Genomic DNA, 27989 nt, shown 5'->3' on the forward strand with positions numbered 1-27989 from the left:
TGAAGCGACTCCCATGCAGGTAGGGAGCCGGGCTCCAAGCGGATTCCTTAGGCGGGTCCTTGCGCTTTGTGCCACGTGCGCTTAACCACTGTGCTACAGCCCGATTCCCAGGAAATACAAATTTAACAATGACATCATACCTGTGAAAATAACCTATATTTAAAAAGCCAGAAATGGAGATCTAATATTGTTGCTAAAGAAAATATCTGTGTTATTAGCTGCTAGGGAAGCCACAATGTAATTAGAGAATAGGCAGGACTTAAGTGGAAAATGAACCTACATCCCTCACGGAAGTATCTGCATAGACAGAGATGTAAAGGATTTGTCCAAAACGGAGGAAGGTGGAAAAACAAGGAACGTGGCACTGTATCAATGAGTCCCTGGTGAGAAGACAAGAAGGGGCAAGAGAGCACTTTGAAACAAAAAAAAGAAGGCTTTCCCTCACTAAACTCCAGACTCAGAATGACCAAAATCCCACAATCTGGCTAGTAAGAAGTAGAAGCAAGAAACAAGATACCCTGAAACCGAAGTAAGCAGATAACCATATACCAAATAGCAGAGCTCCTGAAGCAAGCCATCAAGAACAAAGGGTACATCCCATAGGTTACTTGAGGAGAGGAATTGTACTTGAGTTCAACTCCATGCAGAAGGACTCAGGAAGAATTCATCTTCACCTACAGACATGTGAACATCCATCTTGAACTTCAGTGGACTAATTTCATTTGACTATGTGGAGATTTATCTGGCCCACTATCTGTGGTCTCCAGGATGGAAAAGGGTTACATTAAGTAACCTTAATTACTTAAGCATTAAGTTGTACACACTTTACAGCACAGAGTGACAGAATGCTAGCCTGGAGACCTCTATGGTGTCCAAGGGGTGGTAGTTCCAAATCAGAGGCAAGAATTTCTGTCCTTGATTCAGGGCAGCTGTGCTGAACTACACAAGCATTTCCCCAGCCTTACATGGAAAATAAAGTCAGCTGCCTCTGACTTCAGCATAGCATGTTGACAGTGTCAGTTGGAATTCTGCAGTGCCATGGAGGCCATGAGACTGAGTCAGTCAATCTGCATATCTGAGTCTTAAGACAAAGATGCTGAGCAAACAAATAAGTGTGCTGGCTCAGCAGCCCTGGACTTCCAGCACATTGAAGCAGAAACTTTCAGTTATGTACAAGAGGCTAGGAAGCTAAACTGGTCATAGCTGCCTGTCTGAGTTTCAAGGCAACTGATCTGGGCTTTGCAACCCTACTCTGCAGGTTAGGAGGAGGGTAAAACCAGTTGCTTGGTGCTTTCAACACAGCCCCATTGATTCCTACATCTAGGACATTGACTTCCCACATAACAGAAAACCTAAAATTCAGCTACTTTGGCTGAAGTATCAACTATACCAGCCAGTACCTACCAAGTATTCTGAAACCCAGATAACTTTCAAAAGTCCCTCTCTGCCCAGGTAAGGCTCCACCCTTCCTTGCTGTGGTGTGATGTGGTGTGTGTGTGTGTGTATCCAGTTGATGCTACATTGTTCTGTTTGTTGTTGTTGTTTTCTATGTCCCTGTTTGTGTGTGTGTGTTTCTGGGTATATGGGTTTGTTACTTATTTGTTTATTTTTTTTACTACTGGGCTTTTAAACAAGTTTATAAGTAAAAATTTTAAAAATTGGGGGTTAATGGTTTACAATATAGTCTTTAAGACGTAAACACAACATCTCATTTTCCTTTGTGGGGTTGCTATTTATATGTATGTTTCCCTTGTATGTGTGTGAGCTTTATGTTTGTTGGATATTTTTTTCCATGTGTGTGTGTGTTTTGCTTTCTTGCTTTTTCCCCTTTCCTTTTTTCTTCTTCTTTTTATCTTTCCTCTTATTTGTCTTTGTCTCTCTCCCTCTCTGTCACTCCCATCCCTCTCTATTTCTGTCTGTCTCTATCCAATAAATAAATCAAGATAATAAAAGAAGAAAAAAATAAAAAGAAAACAGGGGAATAAAGGCTAAGGTAGGCAAACAAAAGGCCATGACGGTTAAGCAAAAAAAACCAAAAATAACTGAACTAAAGACCACATGGAGAGCATTAAGAGTAAAATAATGGGAACAGAAAATCAAATCAGTGTGTCTTAAGAAGAAGCAGTGGAAAATAAGAATACAGTAAATTTCTCAGACAAAGAACAGTTGAAGAAATCAATCACCACTAAACCTGCTCTTCAATAAGTTCTAAAAAGATATGCATGTATATATTAAGAACACTCAATATTTATATATGATCAAGACATCAAAATAGCTTAAATCCATGAATTCTATTAAATGCCAATGCACTAAATTCACTCATCAAAAGGCAGAGTAGGAGGATGGATTAGGAAACATAGTCTAATAATATATTGTTTACAAGATTTCCATATAATTCAATAGGACAAGATAGGCTCAAAGTTGGAAAATAATAGTACAAGTTATTGGAGCAATAAAAAGGAAGGATATCCATAGCCATGTCTGATACACTATACTTTAAGATGACTAAAAAATTGAAAGCTAGGGATGGACATTATATAATGCTTAGCAAAGAGTCAATCAGAAGGACCTAGCAATAATCAGCAACTATGCGCCAAAAATGAAGGAGCACTAAAATGTATAGAGTAGCTACTATTAGATCTGAGAAGATACATCACCAGCAACATACTAGCAGTATAGGACTATAACACACATGTCCCCCCCTCCTTATTTATTTATTTCCACTAGTCCTGTCACCAAAGGTCTGTGTCCCCATCATCACTCCCATAGATAACCACTATAGTAGTCCCACAATCTAGGTAATAGGTTGGCTCTTTTATTTTTTTACATTCGTATACTCAATTGTCTATACTCTGCATATGACTGAAACCATTCTGCTGTTGTCCTTCACCTCCCTACTTCCATCACTAGGCATAATCTTCTCCAGTTCCATTCACTTTATCCCAAAGTGAATCATCTTTTGTATTACTGCATAATACTCTGTTGAGTATATGTCCCATATATATATTATCCAATCATCTGTCAAAGGTCATTTTGGTTACTTCCAAGATTTTGCTATCATGAATAAAGCAGCTGCTGTAAACATGGGGGTGCATATTTACCTTCAAATCAATATATATATATATATATATATATATATATATATATATATCTTTTGGGTATATTCCTAGTACTAGAATTGCTAGGACATCCTTCTCCCTCAAATAGACAAATCAGTCAGACAGAAAATCAAAAGAAAAATGATACCAGAGACTTAAATGCAGAGAAGTAAGTTGAACTTAACAGATATCATCAGAAATCTTCAGCCCAAAAAAAGTGGAATGGATAGTCTTCTCAAGTCCATATGGTACCTTATCAAGGATAGACCATCTGCTAGGCCATAGATACAGTATCAATAAACTCAAGATCATTGTAATAATTCTAAGAAACTTTTTAGACTACAGTAGAATTAAACAAATAACCAACCACTAAAAGGAATCCCCCAAACATGAAAAGTCAAAAACATGCTCTTTAAAAACTATTAGACAAAGAGTCCAAGGACCGTTCAATGTAAGAAAAATCACTAAATCATATCTAGGGTTTGGGACTTTGTTAGGAAGTGAACCGCCTGGAATGGAATTAGAGAATACTATGAAAGGAAAGGTCTCATCCGAGTAATGAAGCTGAATGGTTGTCATTGCACACCTGAAGTCTCTGGACACAGTCTGAAGTGAAGCATGCTGAGGTGGTACTCGTTGCGTTGATTAGGTTGCATCAGCAGATGCAATATTATTTGGTATGAATTGAGAGAAGCATGCAGGAAAGTGGGCCCCACCCTAAGGTTCCAGGACTGGGGAAAATATAGGCTCTATAGTGGAAATGTGAAGTTCCAGCTGTCTTAGAGTTCAAGAAGACAGTAGATGGTTATTGTTATAATCGCATTATTTGGTAATTGGGTTAACTTTGAAAAATTTCTTGATTAGGATTTGCTGTATAATACCCAGCATCACCAGAATTTATGTCCTTTGACATTATTTTATATAGTTGTGTCACCAGTTTCTTCTGTTCTCCCTGGTCTAGGCTTTTGAGAGAGTCAACATATCAAAGACTAGGTCCCGTGAGATAGAGCATATATTCATATGTATCCATAAACTAGGGCAAAATATATACCTGAAAGCAAAAGCACACAATAGTCTGCAGTGAGTACCCCCCAGAACTTCATCTGCACTATTCCAGCCTTTAGGTTCATGATTGTTCAACAATTTGTTTGACTTTGTATGTTAACTCTCTTTTCAGCCACCAGGTTCCAGATGCCAGTGTGATGCCGATCAGACTTCCCTGAACAGATGACCTTTCAGTATCTCTCTCTCTGGTTCTGGGGTGGTCTCCAGGGGAAAGGTAACGGGCTGGTTCTTTCTCGCTCACCACAGGGGTGACACGAAGTAAAAGACACCAGGGGACTCTTAGCGTGCCTAGAATCCGTAGAATCCGTTTATTAGCAAAGTGGACATGAGTTAAATAGAAAAGCAACGAAGGGAATTATTGTTGAAATATGTCAGAAATTACAGGTTTCTTAATGGTCGGCATGCCCCTAAGGCAGGGGGCTGGTATGACAGGAATTAATGAGATACAAGACAGTTATTCTCCATGATGCAAGCAACTTAATTATCCAAAGATATTTGAGAGAAGCATAGGGGTTAAACCCGTAGGGTGAGACAGAGAGAAGATGGATATCAAAAAGCCATATAGTTTGGAATTTCTCTTGTCTGGGGTCTGAGGTGTATGATGAAGTGTGTGATAAGGTGTGTTCTTCTGTGATCAGAAGGTGACTTTGAATAAGTGAATCTGTGGCCATGTGGCCTGCAGTTAATGGAGGGAAGTACTGGGGTTTCTGTGGGCCTGAGAGTCAAGAAGGAAAGAACCAAGTCTGAGTTTCCCCCCTTTTGCTCACCTCGGTTGAGAGAGACTTACCAAGAGGTTATCTTCTCAGACCTCCATCCAAGGAAGGGGGTGGTTCTCCCTAAGCTCTATCAGGCTTACACATGGTCCCAACAATGACCCCACCAATGTGTCCTGGAACTCCACTTTCCCAGAGCCCTACCCTACTAGGGAAAGTGAGAGGCAGACTGGGAGTATAGATCGACCAGTCAACGCCCATGTTCAGCGGGAAAGCAATTACAAAAGTCAGACCTTCCACCTTCTGTATCCCACAATGACCCTGGGTCAACACTCCCAGAGGGATAAAAAATAGGAAAGCTATCATGAGAGGGGATGGGATACAGAGATCTGGTAGTGGGAATTGTGTGGAGTTGTACCCCTCTTAACCTATGGTTGTGTTAATGTCTCTTTTTTTAAATAAATAAAAAAAAATAAAATCACTAAACATAATCCATCACATTAACAACAAGAAAAACAAAGTCACATATTTTTTTCAATAAATGGAGAGAAATATTTTTTTTCTTCTTATAACTATTCGGCCTTGCTTTATTCCCTATCTTTTTTTTTTCATGAGGACATCCTTTAAGTTCTACCTTTAAGATTAAGTTTCCATTCACAATGGTACTGCCTTAGATGATTACTATTGTAGTGTCTTAATGATGATTTAACTAAAAACTTCTCCTGTCCTTATTAATTAATTAATTAATTAATTTTTATTTATTGTTTAAAAAGGAGACCTTAACAACACCATAGCATAAGAGGGGTACAACTCCACACAGTTCCCACCACCAGATCTCCGTATCCCATCCCCTCCCCTGATAGCTTTCCTATTATTTATCCCTCTGGGAGTATGGACCCAAGGTCATTGTGGAATGCAGAAGGTGGAAGGTCTAGCTTCTGTAATTTCTTCCCTGCTGAACATGTGCATTATCTGTTCGATCCATAATCCCTGCCTGCCTGCAGAGAAATCTTTTAACAACATAAACACCACTTCATGATCCAAACTTAAAAAATGAGATATTGATGAGAAAATCTGCAAAAACATTTGAATCTATATACAGTAAACCCGCAGCTAACATCATACTCAATGATGAGAAACTGAAAGATTTCTTCTTAAATCAAGCATAAGACAAGGCTTTCCACTAACATTGTTACTATTCAACATTAGTCTTAATGTTGAATTAGCCATAGCAAATAGAAAAGAGGAAGAAATAAAAGGAATACATATTGGAAGAGAAGAAGTAAAACTATTTGCCATTGATATGATAGTATGCATCAAAAATCCCTAAGAATCCAGAAGACATTTTCTAGAAATTGTCAAACAATATAATAAGGTGACAAGCTACAAAATCAACATACAAAAGCTAGAGACATTCCTCTATGCAAACATTAAGTCAAAATAAGGTGAAATTCAAAAGTCAAAACCACTGGAAATTGCAGCAAAAACTATAAGGTGTCTAGAAAAAAAATTAACAAAGGAAAAAAAAAACGCATTCACTGAAAAATATTAACCACTACTTAATGAAACAGAAAAAGTTACAAACAGATATTTCATGTTCATAGGTTGGAAGAACTGGAGATGTTAAAATGATTTATTGACTTAATGCAATCACTTTTAAGAAAATAGAACAAAAGCTATCTAGAACCAGAAAATACCTAGAATTTCCCAGACAATCTTGAGAACAAGAGAACAACAATGGATGCATCATGTTCCTAGCCTGAAACTACAGTACAGGGATATCATGAGCTAAACTACCTTGTATTGGAACCAAAATAACACAGAGATCAGTGGAATATAATTAAAAGTCCAGAAATAAACCTCCACACCTCTGGACAGCCCATTTTTGATAAGGGGGCTCAAAATAGCTAATTAAAAATGGAGAACCTTTTCTTTTTTAAAAAAAATATTTATTTATTCATTTTCCCTTTTTGTTGCCCTTGTTGTTTTATTGTTGTAGTTATTATTGTTGTTGTTACTGATGTCATTGTTGTTGGATAGGACAGAGAGAAATGGAGAGAGGAAGGGAAGACAGAGAGGGGGAGAGAAAGATAGACACCTGCAGACATGCTTCACCGCCTGTGAAGCGATTCCCCTGCAGGTGGGGAGCCAGGGGATCGAACCAGGATCCTTAAGCCGGTCCTTGTGTTTTGCACCACCTGTGCTTAACCACTGTGCTACCACCCAACTCCCATGGAGAACCTTTTCAACAAGTTGTGCTGAGAAAATTGGATTGGAATGGTTGGAATGTGCAGTGTAATGAAACTGGACCACCACATATCACTATGCACAAAAGTCAACTCCAAGTGGATCAGAGACATTGACACTAAACCATAAAACATCAAATAGATAGAAGAAAACATTGGATGAACATGCAATGATGTTTGCTTCTGAAACATTTTCAAAGAATCAAATCCATCTGCAAGGAAAACAAAACCAATGTGACTACATTATAACAAAATGTTTCTGCACAAAGGAACCATCACTGCCTAGATTTATTTATTCATTAATGGTTGAAAAATTATATCTTTACTTCTTAATTTATTAACCAGACATCTATAAAAATATTTTCTACACTACTTGGTTACATAGAATAAAGATAGGTTGAGATAAAAACATAAAAGTGGTCAATAATCTGCTGTTATTAGACTTATACTTAATAAGGTCAACAAAAAAGTATAAATACCTAAAGGAAATACTATAAAATGTCTAATCAAATATTTACTACTGAGGCCTTAACACCCCCCTCCCCTACCCCCTGTGTCACTTCCCTCTATCACTTTATCCACTCAATTATCTTAACTCTTTTTCAGCTACCAGATTCCAGATGATACCATGATGCTAACCTAACTTCCCTGGGCAGATGACCACACCAATGTGTCTTGAAGGCCCGTTTCCCCAGATCCATGCCTTACTAGGGAAAGAGAGAGACAGGCTGGGAGTATGGATCGACCTGCCAATGCCCACGTTGAGCTGAGAATCAATTATAGAAGCCAGACTTTCCACCTTCTGCACCCCATAAAGATCTTTACTCCCAAAGGGATAAAGAATAGAGAAGCTATCAAGGGAGGGGATGGATCAGATATGGAACTCTGGGGGTGGGCATTGCATGGAAATGTACCCCTCTTATCCTATAGTCTTGTCAATTTTTCCATTTTGTAAATAATTTTTTTAAAAAAATAAGAGATATCCCCTAATCTCTCCTGACAGCGAGTACATTAACATTAACTTCTGAATAATCTTTAGAAGAAATAGTATATACAATTGGCCAAGAGATATACTGGCAAAAGTGTAAGTATCAACTAAAGGACAATTACTGTCCCCTGTGACAACCTCTATTATAATCATCACACAAGTAAAATGCAGTAAAACTGAAGGCTAATTTAGATGCCACTTAAATCCTTGGTCTAGTCCCTCTCCAACTTGAGGCCAGATCCCATAAACCCAATAACAGTTTGGATACAACAAATGACAATGATTTAACAATGGGGAGAAAGTCTAACCTCATCAAATAAAGATAGGACTACAAAATCTGGATAGGGACAAGGTGCTGGATTACTTAATGGCCTTTTTGGTCAATGCCAGGTCACCCTATCTTCTAGGGCTCAAGTCAGGGAAACCCTGGATTCCCACATAGATATGATGAGAACAAGTCTCTAAAAGATCCCTCTCTCCACCATCACTAGTCATCAGGAACATCATCTTAAGTCCTCTTGTGCTCCTCTTCAGGACCTTGTCCTCACTGTAGAACAGCAATGATAAGGACTGCCCCTACTCTCCAAAGGGAAGCTAGGTCAGCTTACTCTGCCCTACAAGAAAGACTGGCCCTGAAATGGGTGCACCCTATAATGTTCCCAGCTGTGACCATGGATTTATTCTCCTTGGTAATACAAATTTCTCTGATAATAAAAGATATAAGACATGTTTCCATGGGGTTGTTAGCCATCTGAATGCCTTCTTTAGTAACAGCATCTATCAAAGATATCAAACCATGTGCTCAAGATTCATCTCAGATTGAGAAAAAAAGAACCAATGGTAGATTAAACAAGAAATTCTAAGAAGGATGGGGGAGAGAATCACTGAGGGGAAGATAGGGGTCTAAGTTCTAATGGTAGAACAGGATGATAGTTTAGTGAAGTGTGAGATGTACTGGCATCTATCTTGAGGGAAATGTGGATTACACCCTCATGATAATAGCAATTCTGAAAATCAACATTCCCTCAACAGCATGACACTGAAGTTGAAAAAAAATAAAGTTAGTTAAATGCTTAATTCATTATTTTATTTAACAGTTTGAGAATAATGAAGTAGGACTAAGGAGATAGCATAATGGTTATACAAAAAAAACTTTCATGCCTGAAGCTCCCTGCTCTCAGATTCAATCCCTAACACCACTGTAAGCCAGAGCTGTGCAGTGGCCTGATAAACCTAAATGAGTAAACAAGTAAATAAATAACTATTTTCATAATTTCCCCAGGTTGACTAATTATACTTCTAAGTATTACTATGGATTCATACATTTAAGTATATCTGACATATAGTGGATCCATTTTGATGTATTGTTTTTATTATTGTTCAAATTGCTTAATTTAGGGGCAGTTAGAGTCTCCTAGATGTGGTTCTGAGTCCATTTGACACAATTCTGGCGATGTTCCTATATAGGGAAAAACAATTTTAAGCGTAATTTGTTACTTGTTTTTCTCATCAGTCAGCTATGAATCAGAGGTTTCCATGACCTCAAATCTGATTGTATGCTACAGTGACTCACATAATTCAAATAAACAGTTTGTGTTTACCACGTCATTAAAGGATATGATAAAAAAAAAAAAAACTACAGATGTACAGATGAAGAGATACACAGGAGAGGATTTGGGAATCATCCTTAATTCTGGAGCTTTTGTCTCTGAGGAGCTCAATGTTTTGATGTGTTAACATATTCGGAAGCTCTCAGAACTACATTTAAAAAATATTATGTTAGCTAGAGAGAGACAGAAAAGTAGAGAGAGATAGTCAAAGAGACCAAAGTATGGAAAGTTCCTTCAATGCAGTGGGGCCTGGGCTTGAACTTCGGTCGCAGTCATAGCAAAGCAGCACACTATACAAGTGAGCTATTTCGCTATCCTTGTTTTGGGATTTTATGAGATTTTTCACATATGCATGATCAAATATTAACTCTATTTCCAGTACCTTTCTCCTCTCTAGAGAAGCAGGGTGGGTGTGGAAGCGTTGAGTTATGGCTTGATCTTTCTGGTCACCAGCCCCCATTCAGGATCCATCAGGGAACCTACCCAGTCACATCCCATTAAAATAAGACACTCCCATTGCTCAGAAAATTTCAAGTGATTTATAGCCTTTTGTCTCATCTTAGTAATTGTGGGCTTCCATACTGCAGACTTGAGCATACAACAGATTTCCATGAGTGTGGGTTGGAAGTACCCTGTATCTTGGCTGACACAACTGCTGAGACCTGAGAGCAGGCAGGAGGCAGGGAACAACATGGAGCAAGGGGATGAGTGTGCCAGTGCAAGTGCCAGGCAGGAGAGAAATAAATATCAGGGACAAGACACAGAGGGAAAAGAAAAAGGGGGGCAGGGGTGCTGGTGTGTAGCACAGCAATAGGTGGCAATGAAAAGAGGACAAGAAGGGGGCGGGGCACAGCAGAGTTCCTTAACAAACGACGGTCAAATTAAAATAGGCAGCACAGAAAAAGGAGACATGAAAAATGGACTGATTGGAAACACTTGGCTACCCTGTGATGGACCATTCCAGTCCTTCTATTCAGTAGTCCTTTTTCCATGGCCTCCCACACCAGACATCTTCCTCCAGCCTGTGACACTTATCCTGAGGGCTGGCACGGATCTGGGATCTGTGGAGTCCCCTGGGCAATTGGCCAACTGGCTGCTGCTAAGAGAGGAGAAGGGCGTGGTCAGGCACAGGTCTGAGGCTGGGAGGTGAGGGAGGAGCATCAGTCACATAGGGGAAGGAGGACAGGATATGGATAGGGTTATGGGCAGGTTAACTCCTTATGAGAAACATTCCTTTGGCGCTTGTGGTTTTCTTCACTTGTTCTGCCTTCTATATAAAACCAATTAACTATATAACACCTAGGTATTAGGACAAGAGATATCCCTAGTGCACTAATCATTTAAGGAATTGCAAGGGTTTCAGAAACTCTATGCCAGGTGGTAGAAAAACACAGTACCTTCACAGTACCTTAACTTATTTGCTATATATGTGACAAGGTTCTTAGATATTCACCACACAGATTTTGAATCAGTCACTTCTCTAAGAAAACTTTGGATTCTTTTATTGGAAGATGATATTTAGATTCTCAAATCTGGGCAGTAGAACTGCTCTGTGACACTTAAAATTTCCTTATGTCTAACTGAGTGTTTTCAGTGAAAAGAGCTTGGAAATATATGTGTTTTTGAATTCTAAAGCTAAGCTAAAGCAGATATATTGATAACTGGGTGATCTTCAGAGATCTTTCCTTCAGGATATGAATAAACACTGAAAGTATCCCTATTCCACAAGATTACCTACATGTTAAGTGACAAGAAATTGTGTCACCAGAACCAGGGAATTGCTTTTGACAACAATTATTAAATATTGGTATTTTCTTACTGATTTACTTTCTACTTAAATGTGATTATTAAATATTACTATACAAGTGTAGCTAATAGATCAAAATATTCTAAATCAGAACCATGTGGAAAAATATAAAATGTATACTTTCCATATAAATTCTCTAGTTCAAAGGAAGCAAACACATTACTTCATCTGTGGTAGTCCCAACTAGCCAATCTCTCTTTCTTACTGAACTCTATGCACCTTAGACTCAATCCTTCATAGTACAATTCTCCAGCAAATCACCACACTACAAGTAAACATGAGTTATTAAGCAAAATTGCACAAATTGCCATCTATGATCAAGGCAAACCAATGTCCTTTTAATATCACATTACAAATATGTACAACTGACTAAGATAGGAATTGCTAAATGGGGTTCTGAGGTGTACTATTGCTGTGAATGGGTGTTCCACAAATAGTAAGTTTGTGGTCAGAAAACCCCTCAAAATGTTGTATCTTTCATTTGTTTTTAAGATAGTTTCTTTACTTTAGGATTACAAGAGCTTAATGTTCTATTGCCATTGTTACTCTCCCAAAGAGAGAAATAATATGCAGTGCATATGAATTTATTAAAATCCTTTAAAGCTCTATTTTGTTTATACACATATCACGATCAGTAAACCAGGCTTTACTTTCTTATTCATCACATTTCAGTGAAATCTTCTTGAAGCCCAGGTCAGTGGATTTAAAATCAAAATAGGGTTAGGGGCTTCAGAAAATAATAAGTTGGTTGGTACACTGAATGGTGGTGGGGGAGGCAGTGGCAAAATCTAAAAGCAATCTTGATTTAGATTCCTATCTGTTGATAATCTGTTGGGGGTGGTGGAGCTTTAGTATAACTGCTACAAAGATAGGATTAAATCTTTTCATTACATATGTAAGATACGCTTTGACAGACTTTATTGATAGATTAGATAAAACAGTCTGGTCTGAAAGTCACAAAATCGACTCAAGTTGTTACTCTGATAAGTTGAGCTATCTGCTTTGAGCAACATTTCCGGAAACCTCAAGTATTATTGGAATAGTCCTCTGTAAGGATAAGGAATGGTACACTTGTGGCCCTCTGGAATGTTAACTGGTATGAGGGCGTCTTTTGTGCCTGGGCTACAGATGTGAACCTTTCCTTCTGGTTTGCCATGAGAAAATCATAAGCAGTGGCTAGCTAAAGGGCTTAGTGATGTGCTGTGATCATGCATCTCCCTGAATTATTTGGCGAGGTGAAAGTGTTATATGATATGCAATGGTAGAGTCACTGGAAGTATGGTTAAAAAGAGATGGGTCAAAAGGTAACTACAGGAAATGGGACTGTGACCCCAGGATACAAGGAGACTTGGTGGGAGAGTATTTGAGGTTCATTGTCTCTATTCCTACCAATGGGCGAGGGGAGGGGGAAAGACGTGGGAGCTCGGGGTTGGACACTGGGAATGAAAGAATGTGAGCGAGTTAGGGAATACTCTCCACTTAGTGTGGGCGGCGGTTAGACCTGGTCCCTAGAGCAAGAAAGGGGCTCCGAGAGGCGGCGCGGACCCCGCCCCCTCCCCTGGCGGGAGCGAGCGAGCGCGGGTGCAAGACGCAGCGTGCAGGCAGCAGCGGGAGCGAGCAGCTGCTGTCAGGCCACTCAGGGCCAGACTGCACTTGCTGCCCCATTGAGGACGAGTAAGCAGTAGGAGGGTGTCGCCGAGGAGCCCGACTGCCGACCCTTAGAGCTGAGCCTCCTGGTTGTGCGACCCTCTGCCATCTCTCTGTCACTGTATATGGTAAAATGCTGACGCCTGGGCAAACTGGGGGGCTAAAGGCGCCTGGCGGACCTGGGAGGCAGATAGGGGGTGCGGGGGTATGAGATGAAGGAGGAGAGGGGATTTCTGGCGACATCATGGGAAATGGGCCTAGGTGTTTCATGGGTTGGGATTAGGGGTAGGTGAAGGTGGAGGGGACGTTGCTGAATAATGTGGAGCAACTGCCAAAGCCAGGCAGAGAAGCGCAGGGCTCCGGAGAGGGTGTGGCTCAGTGCGCATGCGCCACAGCGGGTTTCTGTGAGCTGGGAGTGAGGTGGGAGAACCTGGGTCAGAGGTTCACGTGACTTCTCACTTTCAAGGTCTTCAGAGCTTACAGTTCCCCTGTCTTAGAGATGTGAGCATTCCCGGTCTCCTAAAGATGCTTGTTTTCCCTGTACCCTGCCTACTTCAGTTTACCCAAACATTTTTTTTTTTTTTTTTGTCTCCAGGTAATCCATTTGGGATGAAGTGAGCTGGAGGAAGTGCCAGCTTGCTATTTAGTGTGTCTCTCCTGGGCTCTTAGCTAAAAGATGAGCGTTTCCTAGTGAAAGATGAGAATTGCAATTCCATATTTAACCCTTTGACTTGTGTATAGGGTTTAAAAATGGGCATGAGTGTATGAATAGTGTTTCAGTGACACAGCAGCTGTGGCTTTGGGATTCAGACCATGGACATAGCTGATAACTGGGCGAAATGAATCTAGTGAGTCATTGCTTCCCCCCTGCTCCTTCTCCTCGTCTTCCCCCTCCTCCTCCTCTTCTTCCTCCTCCTCCTCTTCCTCCTCTTCCTCCTCTTCTTTCTCCTTATCCTACTGCTACTACTACTACGACTACTGCTACTGCTACACACACACACACACACACACACACACACACACACACACACCAGCATCACCACCACCACCAAGCAGCAAGTTGTATCAGAAACAATCTATACCACTTTTAAGTTAGTGGGTCTTAAAGTCCCAGTCTTTCCTTGTTTGAACTGATTTTTACATACTTTAGAGAAAACCCTGCCCAATTTCTCAGTGTAACATTTCCAAACATTGTGCCAAAAACAGTGAATGGAATAAACTTCAGCAGTCTGAGACCATACAATGGGTTTTCTCCACTGCCTCAACCATGGCACTCACCCTGTGCAGTCTGCCACGTTTTGCCTAGCCCCTTCCCCGCTGGTATCCCCTCCCCCAAGCCCGGCATTGCACAGCCCTTTCAACACTTGCTCCCAAACAATCTGCATTATAGATTTCACCATCATTCCACCACTGGCAAAAGACGTGATATTACCAATTTGCTTTCCTCAAACTTGATCTCTCTTTTCTTAATCATGATAAAATGTACTATTTTCAAAGCGTCACCCTCTTTTCCTCTTTGTACTTCCTGCCCCCTCATCTCCAGCCCCATTCCCAAGCATCTCTTAACTAAATATAGTAATTGTAATAAGCCTACATGGGCTCAGCAGATTAAAAAGATTCCCCTTTGTTGAGGAGTAAAGAATGCTAGGGAACATAAATAATATGATTTTGAACTCACCTCAGTAAGATTAAATTCTAATTGGTGAGTAGGGTAAAGTGAATAAACTATCCTTAGAGAATTCTTGTTAATCAATGATGGAAGAAACAGAAAAGTATAACTCAATCCTGAGGATATTTGAGTCATTTAAAACCAGATATTTTTCTGAATAGGACAAAAATCAAATAATCATTTTAGCCCACCAATGTGTCCTGGAGCTCCGCTTGCACAGAGACCCACCCTACTAGGGAAAGAGAGAGGCAGACTGGGAGTATGGACCGACCAGTCAACGCCCATGTTCAACGGGGAAGCAATTACAGAAGCCAGACCTTCTACCTTCTGCAACCCACAATGACCCTGGGTCCATGCTCCCAGAGGGATAGAGAATGGGAAAGCTATCAGGGGAGGAGGTGGGATATGGAGAATGGGTGATGGGAATTGTGTGGAATTGTACCCCTCCTACCCTATGGTTTTGTTAATTAATATTTTCTTAAATAAAAAAAAAAGAAAAAGAAAAAAAATAAGCATTTTAGTTCAAGCCCTAACCTGATGAAGGACCTATAAAGTAGGAATATATATATATATATATATATATATATATATGATTATAAAATTTCACCCTTTGCCTATTAAATTAATTTTTGACTTTAATTTGCCAGATTCTGTAGGAGAAAAATGTTTATTTGTTTTATACTGTGCTAGTTCTTTTAAAGTATGTACTAAAGGATATAACATTCATTTTCAAGTGATGATAGTGATGGAGATGGTTATACCTACTAAAAGCATACAGTGGAGATAATTATTCTCATCTTTGGGGAGTAATAGAGAAACTCATATTCATATTTTTTGAATGGAAGGAGAGAAGCAGTAAACCTAGAACACTTTCAACAGGTGGAATCTTTGTTATATCCCATCTAGAAAGGGATCTGGATAAGTTCACAATTAATGCTCTTTGGTCATTTTATGAATAACAGCATTTACACATTCTGCAGAATTGTTAATTTGTTGTACCTTGGCATCAATTCAGAGGCATAAACTTATCTATTCAGTTTATTAATATATATTGGCCATATGGATAACTCTGCTGAAGAGAATTTACATATATTTATATAAGCAAAGGCCATTCCTGTTTAGGAATTAAATTTGGCTATCTGTAGAAAAAAAAATGCTTCAAAAATATTTTATTAGCAAAACAAGGCAGTGTAATGGTGTTATTTCCACTGTAGGTCATTGGGCTTATATGCTTATTTGTGAACACCTCGAGGATAAGACATTGCCTTAAACATATGTATTTATGTGTTTCCAACAGTGTCTACACCAAGTGAGTGGTCAAGTGAAGAACTTTTGAAGATTAGGTAGAAAAAAATGAGACAGAAAGCTTTTGCAATAGTTTTGATCTGAGGAGATATGTATAAAAGAGAGAACAGTAGCAGAGAACTAGAAAAGGTTTTTCCTAAGGAAAATCTGCAGAATTCAGAGAATGAAGGCAAGGAGACATGCCTAAACTGACTTCATTTTCCTTCTCACAAGCAAGTCGAAGTTGGAGACAGAAAAGGAAAGTTTAGGATCACCTTATTTAATAGCATAGTACTCAATAAACACTCAACTGTTTGCTCAAGTACCAGTAGCATAATTAAACCAGAAAATCCTTATGGTCCGTCTAATGCTGAGATTTGGAGGCATATGCAGTTGCTCAAATTTTTACAGACCAAGAGATTTTCATATATAGAAGAAAGACTTATTATCTTCTCACTGGCAGGTCCTTTCTAAAAAAGGTTAGTACTGAGCCACAAGTCTCCCACCAATGAATGAAAGGAGGTAGAGGAGCAGCAGAAGCAAAAATCTCATAAAAATTTTCACAAATCTTTGCAAACTTCACAACTATACATCTCCCTTCAAATCCTATACATTAAATAGGGCTGGTAAATCAGTTCTTTGTATAGGAAAATAATGAAACACACCAAAATGAAGTAACTTTCTCAAGTTCATAAAATTCCAAGTGCCATAGCAATGACAAGGACTCTTGTTTGTTGATAACTGCCAGTTTCAGTGTACTTGACTCTTAACCACATTGCTTTTCCTTCCCATTCCCTGACATAGACCCTGTGTATGCAGAGTTGTGTTTTCACATGACAAAATAATAAATGCACAAGTAGCATTGTCTCAGCTAGTTATTAATACTTCACCATTGGGGTTGGGTGGTGATACACCTGGTTAAGTGCACATGTTACAATGCACAAGGACTCCGGGTTGAGTCCCTGGTCCCTACTTGCAGGGCGATATCATTACAAGTGGTGGAGCAGTGCTATAGGTGTTTGTCTCTCTCCTTCTCTATCTCCCCCTTCCCTTTAGATTTCTGGCTGTCTCTATCCAATAAAGAAATAAAAATAAAAACAAATAATTCACCATTATTCCTGGAGCTGAGTGTTTAGTTTCCATATTCACTCATACGAGTTTATCCACAGCTGGGAAAGTAGAGTGAATCATTTAATGATACAAACACTGGTTTGCTAGGAACTTAAGATCATTTGGCATAGGCCTTGAATACTATAAGTACTATGTCCAAGTTTTTTTTTCTGTTACTTTTTTAAGTGAGAGTTCAAAAGTTTTGTTCTGTAAAAGTATTCTATTGAAGAGTTAATTCCTATACTTTTAAAAACTCTTCAAATTATTGAAGATACAGGGATACACCATTTCAACTTCCATGATGCTAACATCACCATGGTTCCAAAAGCAGACACACAGACACATGAAAGAAAGAAAGGAAGAAAGAAAGAAAGGAAGAAAGAAAGAACTGCAAACCCATATCTCTGATGAACTTAGATGTAAAAATACTGAACAAAATTCTACCCAATTAGATACAGCAGAACATTAAAAAGATTGTACATAACAACAAAGTGTGATTTATCCCAGGGATACAAGATTGCTTTGATATACATAAATCAATAAATGTGATCCACCACATTAATAAAAAAATCCTGTAGACCAATATAAGAAATTCAGAAGTCTGATAACCTTAATTTCATCTCAGTTTAAAGAAGTGTTTGTTACTTAACCTAGTTCCAAAGATAGCAGAGGAAAAATTGAACCAAAAAAGTGTAGATAATGTGATAATTTTTTTAGAATATGCACCAAGAATGAGGATAAAGCTTACCAATTTAGGAGATATTATTAAAATTTAATTGCTGATTTAGAATGATAATAAACACATATTGTTAAACTATATTTGAGAAAACTGCCATTACATAAATAAGCAGCAAAGATTTCTTAAAAGCATCTCCAAGTAAGAATGATCAAATCTAGCAACTGTTTTCTTGCTTGTTTGTTTTTACCAGAGCACTGCTCAGTTCTGGCTGCAAATTAAACCTGAGACCTCAGAATCTCAGGCGTGAAAATTATGATATCTCCCAGGCACTATTGTTTTTCTTTTTAGATAAAGATTTTTGATGCTGCTTAAATAAGTATCTTGTCATAATTAACTGTAATAGTAAATGAGAGGGTATTTGAGTTTAATTAAGTTATGTTGAAGGTCCAGGGAAATAGCATTGTGATTTATGCAATAGACTCTCATACATGAGGCACCAGAGGTCCCAGGTTTAATTCCCATTAGTACCATAAGCCAGAACTGAGTAGTGTTCTAGAGGGAGAGGGAGAGGAGGGAGGGAGGAGGGGAAGAATAGAGGAAGAGAGGGAGAGGGAGGAAGAGAGAGAGGAAGGGAGGGAGGGAGGGAGAGAGAGAGAGAGAGAGAGAGAGAGGAAGAAAGCAAAAAAGGAAGAAACAAACCAACCAAGCAGGTTAATGGGGGACACAGATCTTTGGTGGTGGGTGCAGTGTGGAACTATGTTCTATAATCTTATAAAGTACTATTAATCCCAAATGTTAAAATAATGACTTGAAAAAAGAAGTATAAAAGACCTATGTTGAAAAATAAATTACTAGATTTATGAGTAAAATAATTAGATAATATATTATGAAATATAAACAGGAGGTCCACTAATACAATTTTTCTCCCCTGTTCTTGTGAAATCAACTATAGAGAAAACTTTGAGGCATATTGATGAGTACATTAATAACTTGCTTAGAGATAGAAACAATGGTATATATAAAGGGAAAGAACTGCATTACTTAGAATTTCAGGATAGCTTAATTCTTCTGTGCTCCTTTCCAAAATATTATTTCTTAATGAATAGCTCTACTTTTATCATGCCCTTTTACTTTAAATGGGAAGTTCAATGGAGAAAAAAATATAAAGCTAAAACTGAACTGAGTGTGGAACTGAGTGCACCAAAGCAAAGGACTCTGGTGAAGGAGGGAACAGATGAAATGGAAGGGCTCTGGAGCCTTGGTGCATAATGATGGGTTGTGGGACCTGGGTTGTGGGACACAGTGTCTTGTAGAAACTTATTATGGGGAGATGAGAGGTTGTACCTATGTGTCAAGAACTGTACTGTAAACCATTAACCCTCTAATAAAGTGAAGTACTTTTTTAATCATATAAAGTTAGAATTAAGATTCATACAATAAAATCATTTTTATTTTTATTTATTTTTTAATTTATTTTTTATTTAAGAAAGGATAAATTAAAAAATCCATAGGGTAGAAGAGGTACAACTCCACACAATTCCCACCACCCAATCCCATATCCCACCCCCTCCCCTGATAGCTTTCCCATTCTCTATCCCTCTGGGAGCATGGACCCAGGGTCACTGTGGGTTGCAGAAGTTGGAAGGTCTGGCTTCTGTAATTGCTTCCCCGCTGAACATGGGCGTTGACTGGTCGGTCCATACTCCCAGTCTGCCTCTCTCTTTCGCTAGTAGGTTGGGTCTCTGGGGAAGCAGAGGTCCAGGACACATTGGTGGGGTCTTCAGTCCAGGGAAGCCTGGGCGGCATCCTGATGACATCTGGAACCTGGTGACTGAAAAGAGAGTTAACATACAAAGCCAAACAAATTGTTGAGCAATCATGGACCAAAAACTTGGAATAGTGGAGAGGAAGTGTTAGGGGGGTACTCACTGCAAACTCTAGTGTACTTCTGCTTTCAGGTATATGTTTTGCAGTAGTTTATGGATACATGTGAACATATGCTCTCTCTCACAGAAACTGGTGTATATCTAGGTTTTGGGCCTTTGTTAGAAGGTGAACCACCTGGGATGTAATTAGAGAATACTATGTAAGGAAAGGTCTCACCCGAGTAATGAAGCTGAAGGGTTGTCATTCCACACATGATGTCTCTGGACACAGTCTGAGCTGAAGCATGTTGAGGTGGCAATCGTTGTGTTGGTTAGGTTGTGATCAGCAGATGCAATATTATTTGATATGGATTAGGAGAGGCATACGGGAAAGTGGGCCCTATCCAAAGGTTCAAAGACTGGGGGAAGTAGAGGCTCTATAGTGGAGATGTGAGATTCCTGCTGTCTTAGGGTTCAAAAAGACAATGGAAAGTTAATGTTATCATCACATTATTTGGTAATTGGGTTAACTTTGAAAAGTCCTTCTGTTAGGGTTTGCTGTACAGTACCCAGTATCTTGTATATAGCTGTGCTATTGGATGCTTCTGATCTACTTGGTCTAGGCTTTTGAGAGAGTCCGCATATCAAATACACATCCTATATATTAAAAAGACTCAGTCTGTATTTTAAAAACTTCGAGACATACAATTAATTATCCCCCTCATATTAATTATCTAGTGATTTATATGACTACACTTTACTAGGAGTGTACATAAACACCATTCCCACCACCAAAATACAGTGACCCATCCCTCCCACTTACTCCCATCCCCCACCGTCCCAGGAAGCTGCATGTCTACCCCTCACCACAGGGTTTTTACTTTGGTGCCCTACTTACAATTTGGTCAGGTCCTGCTTTTAGTTTCCCTTTCAGATCTTCTTACTCAACTTCTGTTGATGAGTGGGATCATCCCATACTCATCTTTATCTTTCTGACTTAGCTCACTTAACATAATTCCTTCTAGCTCTGTCCAAGATGGGTCAGAGAAGGTGGGTTCATTATTCTTGATAGCTGCATAATAAAATCATTTTAAAATGTCGATTATTTTTAGCAATTTCAACTCTTAAAGTGTATGTGGGAAATTACCATCTGTAGGTAAATTTAGTTGGTCAGTTTTTTATCTTGGCTGTGTGTAGTTATATATAACATTTACTTAATTTTATTATATATATGTATACATATTTTTATTAGTGATTTCACAATGGTCTACAGTATCATAAGATTTTAGGGTTATAGTTCTGCACCACACCACAATTCTGTATCCCCTGCCCAACCTCCACAGTAGCCATCATCATTCTCACAAAATCTTAGAGACAGCAGCAAGATCATGTGTTTCAATTCTTTAAATTGCACATGTAAGTGAAACCACTTGTAGAAATGCAGGTCAGCTGATAACATAAACTATAGCAATAAAAGTCCGTGAACACACAAAAAAACTGAAACTGGAGTTGGGCCATAGCGCAGCGGGTTAAGCGCATGTGGCACAAAGGGCAAGGGCCGGATTAAGGGTCCCAGTTGGAGCCCCGGGCTCCCCACCTGCAGGGGAGTTGCTTCACAAACTGTGAAGCAGGTCTGCAGGTGTCTATCTTTCTCTCCCCCTCTCTGTCTTCCCCTCCTCTCTCCATTTCTCTCTGTCCTATCTAACAACGATATCAATAACAACAACAATAATAACTACAACAAAAATAAAAAACAACAAGGGCAACAAAAGGGAAAATAAATATTAAAAAGCAGAAAGATAAAATGTATTGACTTAGCTCTACTCCCACATACATATATTTTTTATTGATTTAATAGTGACTAACAAGACTGTAAGATAAGAGGGGTACAATTCCACACAGTTCCCACCACCAGAACTCTGTGTCCCATCCTCACCATTGGAAGCTTTCCTATTCTTTAACCCTCTGAGAGTATGGACCCAGGATCATTATGGGGTACAGAAGGTGGAAAGTCTGGCTTCTGTAGTTGCTTCCCTGCTTCACATGTGCTTTGAGAGGTCGATCACCCTGCCCTCAGTGTGGATCAACAATGGTAGAGACTGTTGTATCCTCCGAAGGGAGGTTGGATATGATACTCTACCTACCATCTGAGGAAGATGAGTCCTGAAGTTGGGACAAACATATGTTTAAGTACAGATCTAAGGAATGAAAGAGAGCATAAATGTTATGTAAAATACTTTCAGGTCTGAGACTTCATAGTCTCAGATTCAGTCTAAGTTATTGCCCTAAACCAAAGTTGAACAATGTTCTAGTTAAAAAAAAAAAAAGTTGGCATGGGAAGAACTCAAGACCTCTTGGTTACAGAATACCTCTGAGCTTTCTCATGGATCCATTATTTTCATTTTTTAATTTAATAAGGGGGGGGGAGAGAGAGAGAGAAATATAAGGGAGGGACGTTAAAGACACCACAACACTGCTCCACCATCTATGGAGCTTCCCTGGTGCCTTCCATGTTATTCCCTAGTAGTGTCAGGACTCAAACCCAGGTCTTCACACATGACAAGGCAAACATTGTACTGAGAGAGCTGTCTCACTCCCACCTACTCTTCAGGTCATTTTTTAAAATTTTTTATTCCTGGTTTAACGGTGGTTTAGAAGATTATAAGATTACAAGGGTATAGTTTCTTTCCACACTCCACCAAAGTTCTGCACCTCCACATATATATTTTTTTATTTTTACCTTTATTTATTTGATAGAGACAGATAGAAATCAAGAGGAAGAGGGATATAGAGGAGGGAGACACCTACTGTCCTGCCTCACCATTCACAAAGCTTTCCCCCTGCAGGTGGGGCATATATATATGAAACACTGACAAAACCATAGGATAAGAGGGGTACAACTCCACACATTTCCCACCACAACTACGTATCACATCCCCTCCCTTGACAGCTTTCCTATTCTTTAACCCTCTGGGAGTATGGACCCAAAGTCATTGTGGGATGAAGAAGGTGGAAGGTCTGGCTTCTGTAATTGCTTCCCTGCTGAACATGGGCATTGATTTTTCCAATCTTTTTTAGAGTCCCAAAGAGAAAAACTAAATCAAAAAGAAAAAGAGAAAGGCTAATTGGAAAAGATCCAATCAGGTAAGATGCTTTATTATGCTCAACTGGATAAATATATTTTTAAAATTTTATCTCTTAAAGTTAATACTTAGAAAATATATAGGATACCTGCACACCAACATAATTTTAAGAACTATTATAGAACTTTTTATTACATTTCAAAATTGTGTACTTTCAGCAGTCCTTTTGCATGTATCCTTTTTTTCTAGTTATTAGTTTTCTTCTCTCTCTCTCTCTTTTGTATGGATAACATAAAGTTAACATCATCACTGTTGAAGCTCTAGTGCAAAGTAGTTGTTCAGTATACATTCAACCATTTTTATTTGCAGTTTCTTTCTAGATATCCCATACATAGGAACAGTGTGGAGGTAACAAAAAAAGTGCAGTATAACTATGAGCACTGTAGAATTTACAGTATAGTTTCATTGGTACTACTGTTAAAACAGCTAAATGCAGAAATCAATAATAAGATATCCAAGATTTTCTCCGTGTAAAATAGCCGTTATAATGATATATCATCTACTTAAGTGTGATTGTCTCATGAGGAAAAGGCTGCATGAAATATTCCTATCTAAACAAGTATATTGGGGGCAAATGAATGAAGAAACATGATCATTTTCCCTCTTCCATGTTCAGAGGTCCAGTCTAATTCTAGCCCAATCCTCTCCTGACAGAATCAAGATTCCAGTGTACAGTTTTTTTTTCTCAGTAATTCTTGAAATATATTTGGAACAGATTTCAAACCCCACAGCAGTTTGATTCTATTTGCCTCTTATGAGGAACTGTCCAAATAAGAACTAATAAAGTTCTGAATTTAAATGCCATTGCTGTTCTAGGCCCTCTCTCCTGGAATAGGGTCATAACTGAACCAAAATATAACACCATCTGCTAGTTCACCCATGCATGGCACTGGGCCATTTTCCTAGCATAGGGCAGCATCCTCAGGAAAATAAGACCTATTTCCCTCTTAAGAGAAAAGCATTTTATTCTTTTAAAATTACTTATTTTTATTGAGGGGATTAATGGTTTACAGTAGATATATTTGTTGGTACATTTGTAAAATTTCTGTTTTCTGCAAAACACTCTCACCTCCCCAGTCTATGTCCTCCTCTACCATCATGCACCACGACCAGAAAGCTCAACACCACCACCACGTCCCCACAGTCTTTACATTGGTGCAATATACCAGTCCCAGCCTAAGTTCTATTTTGTGTTTTCCCATTGTTCTTATTTCTCAACTTCTGTCTATGAGTGAGGTCATCCCATTTTATCCTTTTGTATCTGACTTATCTCACATTACATTCTTTCTTCAAGTTCCATCCACGATGAGGTGAAGAAAGTGAATTCACCATTTTTAATAGCTGAGTAGTATTCCATTGTGTTTATATACTACAACTTCCTAGGCCACTCATCCTTTGTTGGACACCTGGGTTACTTCCAGGTTTTGGCTATGCTAAATTGGGCTGCTATGAACATAGATATTCATAGAGTTTTATTATTTCTGTTGTACTATATCAGTTAATGAACATGGACCAGGAGATGCTAAATTAGAAGACTTCATAATTTATAGAAACTTACTGTGAGGTTGATTTCAGTTTCAGGTTTAACTTTTCACTCCTACTTTTTCTTTTCCTTTTAGGTTCTCTTGGTTGCAAACTCCTGCATTTCTCGTGCTGCAATAATGAGTGGGAAATCCCTGCTCTTAAAAGTCATTCTGTTAGGTGATGGTGGAGTTGGGAAAAGCTCACTTATGAACCGTTACGTAACCAATAAATTTGATTCTCAGGCTTTTCACACCATAGGGGTAGAGTTCTTAAATCGAGATCTGGAGGTAGATGGCCGTTTTGTAACTCTGCAGATCTGGGATACTGCAGGGCAGGAACGTTTCAAAAGCCTTCGGACACCATTCTACAGGGGAGCAGACTGCTGTCTTTTGACTTTCAGTGTGGATGACCGGCAGAGCTTCGAGAACCTTGGCAACTGGCAGAAAGAATTCATCTACTATGCAGATGTGAAAGACCCTGAGCACTTCCCTTTTGTTGTTCTGGGTAACAAGGTAGACAAAGAGGATAGGCAAGTGACTACTGAGGAGGCACAGGCCTGGTGCATGGAGAATGGGAATTACCCTTATCTAGAAACAAGTGCCAAAGATGATACTAATGTGACAGTGGCCTTTGAAGAAGCTGTCAGGCAGGTGTTGGCAGTAGAGGAACAGCTAGAACATTGCATGTTAGGTCATACTATTGATTTGAACAGTGGCTCCAAAGCAGGATCATCATGCTGTTAAAGGTATAACAATCTCTGGAAAAAAACTTGTCCCAGATTAATCAGTCAGTAGTGTAAGAACAACTGTGCCCGTCAATGAGTGCACACACATGTACACATATACACACAAGGGTTAAGAGATACAGTTGTTAAAACATTTAAAATTGAAGTTGTAAAACAATTTTTAAAAAAGCTCTATCAAGTGTATTTTATGTGATTTCTGCTGTTGGTATGTATTAAGCTATCTCAGAAAGCTTTAGTCCTGAGAGACTTAAATATTTTTCAAATCACAGTTTAAACTTAGAACCCATGTACATGAAGGAGTTAAAAAGCTACAGCTATCCCATAAAGGGTTTTATTTACCCAATAACAAATGCCATCATTGACTCTTGATAAGAAGTTTCTGACATTACTGTCAAAGGGTAAAATAAGATCTTATCTGTACAATCCTAAACAATGATAATACAAACAAGTTTTCCTAAACTTGGATTATAAGGGGGTTATAGTGATTAGGAATGCAAAATTATAATGATGCACACCACTTGTTTTTATCTCTATGTATGGTGTGTTCCCTTCTGAGCTTAAAAAACACAATTTCAATAAGAGATACACTAATGACACTGAAAATTGATTTGACTCTTTACATTCTATGTAGCAAGGTACTAGTGAATGGATTATGCTTAAATGTTCCAACCACCCTTGCAAACAAATGGTTGGTCTGCTTTCACTTCATAGGTCTGTTTTTGCTGCATAGGGATGTTGCTTCTTCGACAGCCTCATCTCAGTTTAACAATGCTGCTTAGTATTTGGCTTTGGATACAGTGCTCTTTGCTCATAATGTTTATGGTCATTTGGTCCACCATGCTGCACTCCCAGAGGAGCCCTCAGGAAATATTGAAGTATACTGGGATTTTCTCCCAAGGTTCCTCGGCTCAAATCTTTATTTGGAAGAAGGAACTGGTTTCTTATATGTTGCACTATATGTTGAGCTGACCAAATCATGGCATTGGAATTGACAATAGAGGATACTATATCCCAGAGTTAAAATGGACTTCTCATAATTATAGCTGTCCAGCAGTGGAATGGACTGCCTTAATAGTGAACGCCCCTCCAGGGAAATTCTTTAAGGAAATGCTGGTGACCACCTGTTAAAATAATATAAAATGGATTTTTATATTGGCTAGATAGACTTTCAGTTTAAGGTATCTTCCAGCTCTAAATCCTATGAGTCTATAAACTACCAACTACTTTTCAGTGCCAACTATCTTAAGACAACCGCTAAGACTGTGGAGAGGAACTGAAAACATTCCCAAACTATTTGGGATCAGTATTTAACAGCAACGACAGAGTTCTTCCTTTTGTTTTTGCACTATGTCAGGAAAAACTACTGAACTCTGAGTAATCATTATTTGTCCTGATAAAAAGCTCCTGAAGACACCATATTAAAATAAAAACATAGATTGTCAAATATTGATTGCCACAACTGCCAGCTACATACCATATTATTAAGATGCATTCTAGTTCATATTAGTTAATCTGAACATTTAAAATAGCTGAGATAAAAAAATAGTGAACCAAAATAGTGAAGGATAGTTAGAAATGAGTCCAAAAAGAGACCTCTTCCAGGGAGAGGGCAGGAGCTTTCACAGGGATACAGCCCAGAACTTTCCATTGTAACCACATATAGAATCAGCCTTACACATGGGACCTTATGTGCTTTAAGAGCTCTGGGATTTCTTGGCTACATAGACAGATGGAGGACAGTATTCCAACACAGTCATGCTCACTATTTCCAATTAAATACAGTCATTATCATACTTATCCAACAGATTTTGATGCTAGAAGTGAAAGCCAGACCTGGGGCCCCACAGCTCTAAAATATTAGTCCTTACCCTGCCTATGCCTATAGCTAACCAGATTTATTTCCAAGTTCTTTGGTAATTTTACTATAATTATGTTAGGGTGAAAATCTGTTTGTCAGATCTGTTAAATGCTAACTGTAAGTGCATGAGCCCTGGGGCCTTCTCTTTCTACTTGCACTCTGCTTATAATACTTTCTATTTTAGATCTCAGGCCTTCACGAAGACGTCCACCCCTTCACAGAAGTATTTGTCTCTACTATAATAGCATGTGGTCATTTAAGTGAAAGAATTACATGTGTAGTCTACTCATAGGCCTCCTGTTCATCCAAGGCATATGCGATTTTTGCTAAGCCGACTGAAGCTCCTTATGTGCCATACCAATTTTTTCTGTCAAATCACAATACAAGACTTTAATGAAAGTTCTTAATATTCAGAGACAAAAAAATTGTGACTGTTTTGGTGACTAACTCAGTGGGGTGCTGAAATATAGTTTAGATAAAATTAAAAGACGCCAAAAGCTAAAATCTGTGAGTACCAGGAATTGTGCACATAGGTTTGGGAATTGACTCTGTATCCTAGAATGTGCAGTGCAATATTTTCAGTAGGTGTTTTTTTATTATGAACACTTGGTGTTCTGAAGAAGATATTTCTGTTTGGAATATTATTTTCCAATTGTCAATTAAAACATACAGAGTATTCCTTTATTTCATCTATTGAGATACATTCAGGGGGCCTCAGGTTCCATGTCTTCAGTGGATTGATGAATTTCAGGTTAATTGTGCCTGCCTCAGCCATCTTTACCTTACCCTGAGGTATTCCACAATCCTCTTGTTGCAGGTGCTGCTAAAAACTCACAATTGTGTATCATACGTTTTGTTTGACCTTAAAAAATCATCTGCGTTAAATGGAATAAAAGTGCATTTTGAATAACCAGTATACAATGCCTGTGATTTCCTCT

General features: G+C 38.8%; 1 protein-coding gene and 1 long non-coding RNA gene across 3 annotated transcripts in view; both read left to right on the top strand.

Moving 5' to 3' along the window:
- The window catches only part of LOC132535862 (uncharacterized), a 794128-nt gene that overhangs the window by 463553 nt on the left and 302586 nt on the right, over nt 1-27989 (top strand). The gene's annotated exons all lie outside the window — the stretch shown is intronic.
- Nucleotides 1228-27959, top strand: RAB9B (RAB9B, member RAS oncogene family). Of its 2 annotated transcripts, XM_060183471.1 has the most exons (4): nt 1228-1452; nt 4276-4377; nt 22860-22925; nt 24544-27959. In XM_060183471.1, the coding sequence occupies exon 4, from the start codon at nt 24586-24588 to the stop codon at nt 25189-25191; it is 606 nt and encodes a 201-aa protein (XP_060039454.1). In that variant the 5' UTR covers nt 1228-1452; nt 4276-4377; nt 22860-22925; nt 24544-24585; the 3' UTR covers nt 25192-27959. The 2 variants fall into 2 exon arrangements, with proteins under 2 accessions (XP_060039454.1, XP_007536447.1); XM_007536385.3 differs by lacking the exons at nt 1228-1452; nt 4276-4377 and adding an exon at nt 13038-13302.

The sequence above is a fragment of the Erinaceus europaeus genome, chromosome X (genome assembly GCF_950295315.1).
Source record: "Erinaceus europaeus chromosome X, mEriEur2.1, whole genome shotgun sequence".
Lineage (NCBI taxonomy): Eukaryota > Metazoa > Chordata > Mammalia > Eulipotyphla > Erinaceidae > Erinaceus > Erinaceus europaeus.